The 10,698-nt window shown below is 42.2% G+C and overlaps 2 protein-coding genes across 2 annotated transcripts in view; one reads left to right on the top strand and one right to left on the bottom strand.

Annotated features, from left to right (window-relative positions):
- Nucleotides 1–2,679, top strand: LOC123190747 (D-3-phosphoglycerate dehydrogenase 1, chloroplastic; the record flags this gene model as incomplete). The annotated part of the gene is given in 5 exon segments (XM_044603460.1): nucleotides 1–417; nucleotides 941–1,317; nucleotides 1,417–1,527; nucleotides 1,622–1,717; nucleotides 1,807–2,679. Coding segments are annotated over 5 exon segments (1,673 nt in total), but the record flags the coding sequence as incomplete, so codon positions are not given.
- A 399-nt stretch (nucleotides 2,680–3,078) lies between these two features.
- Nucleotides 3,079–10,698, bottom strand: part of LOC123190746 (alpha-N-acetylglucosaminidase) — a 10,180-nt gene continuing 2,560 nt past the window's right edge. The window contains exons 4-19 of the mRNA XM_044603459.1: nucleotides 10,415–10,536; nucleotides 9,806–9,891; nucleotides 9,222–9,316; nucleotides 9,059–9,140; nucleotides 8,046–8,152; nucleotides 7,460–7,490; nucleotides 7,255–7,372; nucleotides 6,974–7,021; nucleotides 6,244–6,353; nucleotides 6,034–6,136; nucleotides 5,838–5,936; nucleotides 5,413–5,523; nucleotides 4,876–5,120; nucleotides 4,041–4,278; nucleotides 3,742–3,820; nucleotides 3,079–3,663 (exon numbers count right to left, since the gene is read on the bottom strand). Coding sequence (XP_044459394.1) covers nucleotides 3,371–3,663; nucleotides 3,742–3,820; nucleotides 4,041–4,278; nucleotides 4,876–5,120; nucleotides 5,413–5,523; nucleotides 5,838–5,936; nucleotides 6,034–6,136; nucleotides 6,244–6,353; nucleotides 6,974–7,021; nucleotides 7,255–7,372; nucleotides 7,460–7,490; nucleotides 8,046–8,152; nucleotides 9,059–9,140; nucleotides 9,222–9,316; nucleotides 9,806–9,891; nucleotides 10,415–10,536 — 1,967 coding nt within the window. The 3' untranslated portion in view covers nucleotides 3,079–3,370. The remainder of the gene's footprint in view (nucleotides 3,664–3,741; nucleotides 3,821–4,040; nucleotides 4,279–4,875; nucleotides 5,121–5,412; nucleotides 5,524–5,837; nucleotides 5,937–6,033; nucleotides 6,137–6,243; nucleotides 6,354–6,973; nucleotides 7,022–7,254; nucleotides 7,373–7,459; nucleotides 7,491–8,045; nucleotides 8,153–9,058; nucleotides 9,141–9,221; nucleotides 9,317–9,805; nucleotides 9,892–10,414; nucleotides 10,537–10,698) is intronic.

Here is a 10,698-nt window from a genome sequence, read left to right as displayed (position 1 = left end):
CCGCGTCCCCGCCCGCGACGGCCGCGGTGGCCGTCGAGGGCAAGCCCACGGTGCTCGTGGCCGAGAAGCTCGGCGCCGCGGGGCTGGCGCTGCTCCGGGAGTTCGCCAACGTCGACTGCTCCTACGGCCTCTCCCCCGAGGAGCTCCGCGCCAAGATCTCGCTCTGCGACGCGCTCATCGTGCGCTCCGGGACCAAGGTCGGGCGCGACGTCTTCGAGGCCTCGGGGGGCCGGCTCCGCGTCGTCGGCCGCGCGGGGGTCGGGATCGACAACGTCGATCTCGCCGCCGCCACCGAGCACGGCTGCCTCGTCGTCAACGCGCCCACCGCCAACACCGTCGCCGCCGCAGAGCACGGCATCGCGCTGCTCTGCGCCATGGCCCGGAACGTCGCCCAGGCCGACGCCTCCCTCAAGGCTGGTGAGTTTCTTTACTCGCGATCTGAATTCTGCGAGACTTTCTCTGTTCTATCGCGTTGAGGAACAGCGCCTACCATCTCTCTTTCGTGCAGACGTGCGGTCGTGTCTTGTCCCGTAGATATATTGTTACTTTATATACGATGTTAATTATTTTCTGAGATGCCGAATCTTGGGAGGATACTTTTAGGAGAAAACAATCATAATTGTTTATCCCTTCGACTCGGTGCTTGATCTGAAACGAAACCGCAGGCTAGATGCGTGCAAAATGAGGATCTATTGAGCATTGGTATGGAGATTTATGTTTGCAGCCTCTCTTATAAACAATATCTGATCAATTATTTACAAATAGAAGCAGCAATACTACACACAGTGTTCTAGCAGTCATAGTGACCTTGTCGCCGCTTTTACTAATGCATTTTGCTTCAGAGTAATTTGATGCATTCCGGACGAAAATGTTCGCTGATGTTTATCTAACAGTAGTATTTTTCTACCTCGTTTGCTGACTTGACTCTTGTGTTGTATAGGCAAATGGGCGCGCACCAAGTATGTTGGTGTGTCTCTTGTTGGCAAAACTCTTGCTATCCTTGGGTTTGGAAAGGTTGGGTCAGAGGTTGCACGCCGTGCTAAAGGTCTAGGAATGCACGTGATTGCACACGATCCATATGCTTCTGCTGATCGTGCTCGTGCAATTGGAGTTGACCTAGTGAGCATGGAAGAGGCTATGACAACCGCCGACTTTATCTCATTGCATATGCCCCTTACCCCTTCAACAAACAAGATGCTCAACGATGAAGCCTTTGTGAAGATGAAGAAGGGTGTTCGGATTATAAATGTTGCCCGTGGTGGTGTGATTGATGAAGATGCTCTAGTCAGGGCCCTTGATGCAGGAATTGTTGCACAGGTCTGTTTAATTCTCTTCCCTTTGGTACTTCAAGCTTTGCTGAATTCTGGGCAGTTCTTTTACCCAGTCACGCTTAATATTTATATCTGTATATGCTAGGCTGCTCTTGATGTGTTCACTAAGGAGCCTCCAGCAGCAGACAGCAAGTTAGTGCTGCATGAGAATGTTACCGTGACACCACATCTTGGTGCCAGCACAGTAGAAGCACAGGTATGGTGAATCAGCGTAGAGATGCTGTGATGACCTGCATTAAGGTTATATTATCTAAACTGCCAAAATGCTGAAAACATCTCAAATTCCTTAGGAAGGAGTGGCTATTGAAATAGCTGAAGCTGTCACTGGAGCTCTGAAAGGGGAGCTTGCAGCTTCAGCCGTCAATGCACCAATGGTTCCCGCTGAGGTATTCATCTCTGTTCTCTGTTCTCTGTTGACTTCAACTTCCTTCTGTGACATCTGGAATCTGTCTTCATATCGTTGTGTTTCATACAGGTGCTTTCAGAGCTTGCACCTTATGTCATGCTCGCTGAAAAGCTTGGGCGCCTAGCTGTCCAGCTTGTTGCCGGTGGTGGCGGTATCAAGTCTGTGAAGGTGACCTATGCATCTGCAAGGGCTCCCGATGATCTTGACACGAGACTTCTCCGTGCAATGATCACCAAGGGTGTGATCGAACCAATCTCCGACGTTTTCGTCAATCTGGTCAACGCCGACTTTACCGCGAAGCAGAGGGGCATCCGTGTCAGCGAGGAGAAAATCGTGATGGATGGCTCACCCGAGACACCTCTCGAGTACATTCAGGTTCAGATAGCCAATGTGGAGTCCAAATTCCCCAGTGCGATATGCGACTCCGGACTGGTCACGGTGGAGGGGCGGGTGAAGGACGGCATCCCTCACCTTACCAAGGTCGGAGCGTTCGAGGTGGACGTGAGCATGGAGGGCAGCCTGATCCTGTGCAGGCAGGTCGACCAGCCCGGCATGATCGGGTCGGTCGGAAGCGTCCTGGGCGAGGAGAACGTCAACGTCAGCTTCATGAGCGTCGGGAGGATCGCTCCCCGCAAGACGGCTATCATGGCGATAGGCGTCGATGAGGAGCCCAGCAAGGCCACGCTGACCAAGATCGGGGAGATCCCTGCGATCGAAGAGTTTGTCTTCCTCAAGCTCTAGGCGCATATGATTTGCAAACTTGATTGTGCAATTTTGGCGTAGCTAGCTGGTTGGTCAGGGTCTAGGTGTTGTGTGGTCGTTCGGCGGAATAAGCTTGTTCGTGGGTGTGGTGGTTGTCGAGTTTGGTTTGGTATTTTGGTTAATCCATCTTATCTTATGTTTCAGCATGATGCTATTAATTAATAAGGAGGTCGCTGTCAATACTCTCTCTGCTTTACTTTCTGAACATGGGCGTGGTGGTAGACTGGTACTCTTATACTCCCTCCGTTCGGAATTACTTGTCGCAAAAATGGATGTATCTAGATGTATTTTAGTTCTAGATACATCCATTTCCGAGACAAGTAATTCCGAACGGAGGGAGTATATGCCTGTGCCGTTCTAGATCTGCTGTTTGCTAGGCCACATGAGGCACCGGAAGTCCAGAGTCAAATAGGATCTAGGGTCACCAACACCAACCACCAGTCTTGTGAATGTGCCCAAAGGTCATGCCCACCACTGCTCAGTTCAGTGTACACGATGTGCATAATATAAGGGGAGAGTTATCTACTTTCATTTTTATTTTTTGAGAATCATCTGCTTTTCATATCTGACAGAGCCCAGTTGAGGTTACCACAAATTCATTCAGAAAAATGTGTCAACATGTACACTTACTTTGGAACGGAGGGAGCAGTACGTTTTATTGCGAACACACCTGAAGTCACAACAGGGATGGCATTTGGTTCCTAGTATTATGATTACATACCAGCCAAACCGACGGAAAACTAACGGTATGTTTCACCGTGCAATCGGATCATTTGGTTCCTAGTACCCAACTGTTTGATGAACTCTAGCTAAAACATCCCATCTGATCTTCTATAAATTTCCTTGAGAAACATACCCAGGAGCTTGAAATTTACAAGCTTGCAGGCTTTCCGAATGAGTCCATACCATCTAGCCCAAGTGAATCGGCGTTGCGCAGGTACTTTATGTACAGGGCCCGGGAGATGTTTAGGGTGTCTCCAGTGGCTGTGGTCGTGAAGACCTTCATGTCGCTCTGCCAGTTGTTGGTGAGGCTGATCCACTCCCTCCTCCATTCTTCCAACGCAAAAGGTTCCTTCTTCTTCAAGCTTGATATCAGGTGCTTGAAGTAGATGGCGGCCCTTGGCCCGTAGTAGTCCCGCAGCAGGCCGCTCCAGTACTTGTTTGCTGCACCGGAACTTGTTAAAAAGGAACATGGAGGAACACGGAGAAGTGGGCGGAAGGCTGTTGTGCTATGTGTCTTACCGTAGTCGCGTAGCAAGCTTGCTTTTGTTTCGGTGTTGTCAAACCACATCGTAATCTGAGTTCTAGCATTCCATTCGTACTGCATCCGTTTGAAAGCAGTTGTATGTCAGCAACGAGCAATAGTTAATAGTTTTGGAACATTACGGCTTGTATATAACATAGCATCGCATCACAACATCAAGGCTTAATACTTAGTGTCCTTGTGCTCATAATAATCCAGAACAGGATGGATCTACCTTAGCAGTTTTTGACTTGTTTTCCGCTAGTTCTCATGAGGCAGTAAGAGAAGAGGGTGTTACCTGTATCTCTTGTTCGTGGTCTCGTGCAAGGCCCTTCGCACTTTCCAACCAAGGCCCAAGCAGAAATCCTTCATGAGAGGCCAGCAGCACGTCAAGATCCTCAACAATGTTTAGAAAGCGTTCACACAGGGTGGTCACTTGGTTTATGTTGTTTGATTTGTAGCCTTGGATTATCTTTAGGAAGATTTGGTTGGCGTATTTGGCCAGAGCCTGACGAGTCAAATCCACAAGGTCGTATCTGTTCCATTCATGTAAGACTGAATTAACTTATTTCACATGACCACTTGATGCTCCAAACAGGTATATGCACAAGTTCATTTACAAGAAAAAAACAACTTGGTCCCAAAAATTTCATCTCAGAATCACAATCAGATCATGTTTGGTATCAATTCAAATTAGTTTAGCTGAATAGAAAGCAATACGGAACATATCACAAAAGCAGGTAAAAACAATTCTAGGAGCAGATGGGAATAAAAAACTAAACAACTGCCACACCATCAAAGGTTCTGAAATGCCAGAAGATAATAGTCGGACAAAGTTCTGGATGTTTTTTGATTCAGCCGTTCAGAGTAGTTAGCATTAGCACAAAGCCTGTTGAAGATAATACTTTTTTGAGTTTGCCAATGACATATCAAATGGCATACTTTATCTTGCACCCCATAGGGACGAATTAAATCAAACTAGTCACTAATAAGCTGAGCATATTGAAGGATGATCAATGAAATTACAAAATGTGAAGATACTACTCGCTGCAATATCATAATACTGAAACATTAACCAAAAGAGTAACTATTTCATGCCATAGATTAAGCAATATGAGCACCTGTGCTCTTACCTGAACGTGTTGCTGTCAGATACCTCATCTCCATACTCAAGGAAAAGCTCTAGGGCATGTATAACAGCAATGGTATCATACCATATATGTGGTTGATCATATGCATCATTGGATGCATCCCTCAGGACAGAATTCTCTGATGGCATTGTAGAATAATTTTTGCTAGTTCTCGTACACAATCCTGGTGTTTGAATAACAAAAGGCTCAACATCTGGGAACGCCACTATCACATCCCGGTTTTTGTCCTATTACAATAATAAATTCATGAGCAAGATAACAATAGAGAACACAACCAAACCTTTAAAAGAATCACAGAAGTAAAATGAGCAAAAGTTTAGAAATAAAAGCTAAGAACAGGTGCACAACACAAAACAATGTAAACTCGGAAATGTACAGTTTTGTCACTTCACACGATTTCCTATTGCTAGGATATGCTTTTTTTTTCAGAGATCTATTACTAGTGTATGCTTATCTAATGCTCGATGAAAATGGAATCAAGGTATGCCTACATATGGCAGATTTCAAATCACAACTTACATTTTTACCATCTGTACAGTTATAGAGAGTTTGGTGCAAAATTCGCCAAGCATCTTGCAACCCAACAACTGATTTCCCGTATCTTCTTGTTGGATATGTCTCAACCCATACCTGAAAATAGTGAAAGCCTGATGAAATGGTTGCGCTAATTAGCAAGCTCTAAGGGCCAAAGCAACATAAATGAGAGAAGTGCACAACAAGCAGCATGCCACATTTGCTGCAAACTAAACACATCACAGGCTAATCTGATGAACTAGTTAATTCTGAAGCATACATCAAACAGAAAATGTGAAAAATATGGCTCAAAATCTTTATATATCTAAGAAACTAAATGATGTATTACATAGCAACTGCCATGTTACACAAGAAAAATAAATGTATTTATTGCATAAAGCTCGCTTAGAAAATGGTTAATGAAATTTCACCTGAAGATCCACTTGTCTGTGATGAAAACCCATTTCTGACATAAGGTCGTAAACAATAGGATTTTGCTCAATACCTTCCATAGACATGCCAACTCCAACCTAAAACAGACGCCGTTGTTCCAAGAAAGAGATCAGCACATGGAATGTTTGCTAGTTCAGTAGCAGCAACAACTGATTATGCAAATGATGTATATACCATTGTGGACTTTTCACTTAGTCGAGCATCAATAGGCCCAGAAGCAACAGCATCCAAGATACCATACATTTCAAAATCCGCAGCAAAATTATGAAGCATGCACCTGAAGAAAAGATAGCACCAATTCCTTTATGGCAAAAGGAAAAAATGACAAGGTATGTTTTTTTAACTGAATAGATAGTGCGTTCATGGAGTGGAGAGATGACTTTCCAGATGTAGGGGACACCATAGAACTGATCAGAATTGATCCATACTGGTTTCACTTCAGCATACAGATCGAGAACAATCATTCGGCCAACTGGAACAGAATGCAGTAGTGCCTAACCAACACAGAATTCGATGTAAAAAAAGAGAAATCTCATAGCATAGAAACTGCACACTGTAATTAGAAAACACGACAATTTGGTGATGAGTAGCCAGTAGCCGCCTTTTCACAAGACTTCGGTAAAAAAAAAGCATAGAGTTAATGACTAGAAACATAGGGTCTGTGCTCTTATCAATACTTGTTGAGTATGCCAGTTGTGGAATTAAGTATATGTCACTGCAGGCACTGACTTCCTAATTAGCATAAGCTGAATAAGTGAATACTATCAGAGCGGCAACCTGACAGATGGCATCCGTCCAAATTGCCCATTATTGGTATTATAATATGTTACTGGAACACTGAAGGCTTGTGCGGTAACAAATAAACGGGATCACCTCACATCATTGCAGTGTTCATTTTAGATACATCACATCATATCCCGCAAAAAAAAGATACATCACATCATAAATCCTAATTTTCAGAGGGACCGTTTCACTTGCACAAATCATAATGGAAATTATTTTTGTCATTAAAAATACAGATCGCAAGAAAACTGCAATCTAACAAAAGGTTAGCAAAACTAACAGAACAGTACTTAACATATTATCAAAATATCAAACATTCATGAGATTGCACCTTCATTTGTGGGGGTTCCCAGAAAGGATCGTAAGTAAACAACCAACCCTGTAAAGGATAATACATGTCAGTGAAAGTTTCATATCAAATATTCAAGTGTGTTTTCATACAGCAAGAAAACATTGGTAACTGGAAAGAGAATTATGCAACTGAAGAGGGGTTAGAACGAAAAAGTAAGCACATCAACCAAGATATCCATACCCTACAATCCTCGCAATTACATTTTACATACCAATCTATCGCAAGTGTTAACAACATTTTAACACTTCAAAAGAACTCACTTGCATTAACCAAATAGCATCATCATCACCACTTTGCATTGCCCTGAATGTCGCAGCACCCAAGGAAGAAATATAGTTTGGATCACTCAATGGAGGGGTGTTCTCATCAAAAGTATCACTACATGTACAGAAGATATCACCAAATGAGGCAATGAGTTCATCAAATGGGTACTCCTAATCATTTGAATGATAGAAAGAAACATACCAGTTGTATACATGACTTGTCCTACCATATTCTGTGCAAAGAACATCAAAACTCATCATATGTTTTAAGGATTGAATATTTATTCTGATAAAAAAATCTGTAAAGCAGGAAAATCTAGTACCTAAATAAAAGTTAGGCAATCTTCTAAAAAAAGCAAGCATATATCCATCCCGCAGTTGATTTTTTCCTAAACTATATTGACCAGGTGCCCAGGTTCATCACATTTTAAAACTAAGGAACTTTTTATAGCATTCACCGCACGAAAACGAACTGTTGCACCAATTGGCAACATGTTGTCACTGCCTAACACATTACAGGCATGATTACAGAGTGGACCTTTGTTATCCTTCTGTTTTGGATATGACATACAAAATAACACACAGAGGGCTAAGTAATAGAGCAATTTACGCAGTAGTACTGACACTATTAGGGAATAACAGGTAAAGGAGCCAATACTAGGTCCTCTCTACTCTCATGATAAATTTCCAATCATGACACTAATTTTAGAAAAGGCATTGACTTGGGCCTGCTATCAAGATATCATGATTTACAAAATTGGAGTTCAGTTTTGAGTAAAACATCCTACCTCTGATTTGTTCTTCTATAAACAACTTCCCGATTTCTACATATAAGGGATCGGATGCATCAAGAAGATATGTGCAACACCACCGTGGGTTGCTGTCAACTGTGAACCTTAATATCACAGAAGAGAATGAAATAAGCGCATATAGCTTAAGTATAACCATAATGAATATGAACAAGAAAGACCTACAGAACATCTGATAAATTACTTTACATTAGTTGATCCGCAAAAAAGTTATTCACATTTGTTGAGCTGTGTTAACAAATAATGTTGGTACAAATAGCTGGCATGCCTTAGGAACTTGATGCCAGTTTTTTTTCAACAATAAATTGATATACATACGAAGAAACACCCAATATTAAATGAGCAAGCAAAAGAGCAGAAGTTTGTTACGAATCGTAAGTGCTAATCATTGCTGGCATCAAGAACTATAGCGTGTCGAATGATCCAAGATTGATTCAGTCAACAGCCTACAGGCCAAAACACTCAGATGTGCAAGACATTCAGAGAACCGAATAGAAGGTATAAGGCCTTGTACAATGGTGGGTGCTTATGCACAGGTGCTTGAGAAAAAAGTGCACCGTTGCACGTCATCTTGCAATGCAGAGGTGCTAGGCACAGGTGCTTCGATAACTCAGATGTAGGACTTGGCTCTTTTTTCTCTTCTTTATTCTGTCCAAAAAGGCTTGAAGGGAGCAGTTATTTTCTAAGCATTGGTCGGTACCGGAAGCAAACATTTGCTTCTGCCTCCAGCTCTAAGCACCGGTGCGGTCCAATATGAGTAGAAAAACTGGGTTTATTTCTATGGCACCTGGCTAAGCACCCGACGTTGTACAGGGCCTAAGGTACATTGTGACAACATCAATGAAAAACAATGATGGTGGAGCATGTGAATATATAAAATTGCTGAGAATTCAGCAGTGTCCAGAACTGGACATGACTCGATACGTTATATTCAAGTATTTCATCACGGCAATAATATGCTCAGCGAGTATTGTTTAGAATATCACTCTTACCAGTTTCCAAGGTGGGTGACTTTAGCTGAGGGGAATTTTAACTTCAGAGCAGCAGGGATGTTACCAGAAAAGGCTGGAAGAACTGCAAGGGAAGGGGGGTGGATAGAGTAAAAAGGTGCAAAAAACAAAACTCAGAAATAGTAGAACTGTACTACAACTTCACCTGGGGACATGCCAAATGCATACATCCTAGAAAGAATTTTCTTCTGAAGAGTTAATTGATCATCAAGCCAAGTCTGAGGAAGAGGCCCACCCCATCTGACAACCATTTACAGTGTATTTATGAGTTCATTCAAGATAAAGCAACTTAGACATGATGTCGAGATTCAGAAATCCATGCAACTACTTATAACCGCTTCCACTAACTACGACGACTCACCCTGAATACATAATCTCATGACATGCTTTTGAATTAAGAAAAAGAACTGCATACAAAAAGACAAGATTAAAAAATAGTTAACCATTTCTGACAAGTACTGAAGAGGAGACCAATGTCTTATTGGCAGTTAAGACAGCAAAATTCATAACTTGGCAACTTGATTGAGAAGACTTGGATCAGATTTAAGTTGAAGGTGAAAAGAATTCGAAAACTAACAGCATATCTTGTTTATAATGCAAAAGAATATGTGATCAACTAAGAGTCCTGTCATTTGAAAAAATTAGATGAGAGGCCGATATGCATGCGATCAACTAATGTTGTACCTCTGCAAGTATGCAAGGGTGGGATGAAACCATTTATTAACTTACCCATGCATATTGGCCATCCGAGACCATGAAAGAAAGGCCGGCCCACCAAAGAAATCGTCCAAATCAGATTTACTAATGTTGTACCTCTGCAAGTATGCAAGGGTGGGATGAAATTCAAATTACTAGCAGAATGATATAAAACTATGAGTTGAAACAATCACTAATGGACACAGGACATTATTGCCACATGGTATTTCACGAAATTAGTCGGCGTTGTCTTAAACAACAGAGTACGACATGCAGAACCAAGGTTACATCATTTATTCTACCCAGAATCCCAGATGATCCTCCACACTTCACAAAAGGACAACATTAAACATCATGAACCCAATCTAAATCATCTGTGCCAACAGTGCAACATGGCATCCCACTTGGAAATATGCTGAGGCACTTCCATGTTCGCTTGTCTGAATTGCCTTGATGGTCTACCTCTTGATTAGTATTCATGCTAGCATTTGCTGTTCCACATCACCGATCAGCTTATATTTCTACCTGAGATTCTAGGCTTTCTTTACAAAGATTTAATGATTAAGAACATACGGAAAATGCACAGTTTAAATTATTCAGTATACAGCATGTTTCAAAAAATAAACTCGCACACACACAGACCTGAAAAACCTTCTGCCATATAGTCTCTTGGCCAGTGAAAGCTAGAGGCAAATTGATTCCTTGAAGAGCCATCCAATCAATCTCCTTCTCCCAGCGCTCCCAATCCCACCAAGCAAAAGAATCTAAAAAGCAAGAAAAGTAATCTTTAAAGACATCATTACCAATACAAAAGGGTTAAACAATAAATTTTGTTTTTAAAGTCAGAATGAGCTCTTGAGAGAAGGAGTAACATCACTATTAGTAACCAGAATATTCTGATAACCAGAAATCATCCAATTGTATAT

This window comes from Triticum aestivum, chromosome 2A, assembly GCF_018294505.1.
Source record: "Triticum aestivum cultivar Chinese Spring chromosome 2A, IWGSC CS RefSeq v2.1, whole genome shotgun sequence".
In the NCBI taxonomy this organism is placed as follows: Eukaryota; Viridiplantae; Streptophyta; class Magnoliopsida; order Poales; family Poaceae; genus Triticum; species Triticum aestivum.
This window is presented reverse-complemented; position numbering and strand designations above follow the sequence as displayed.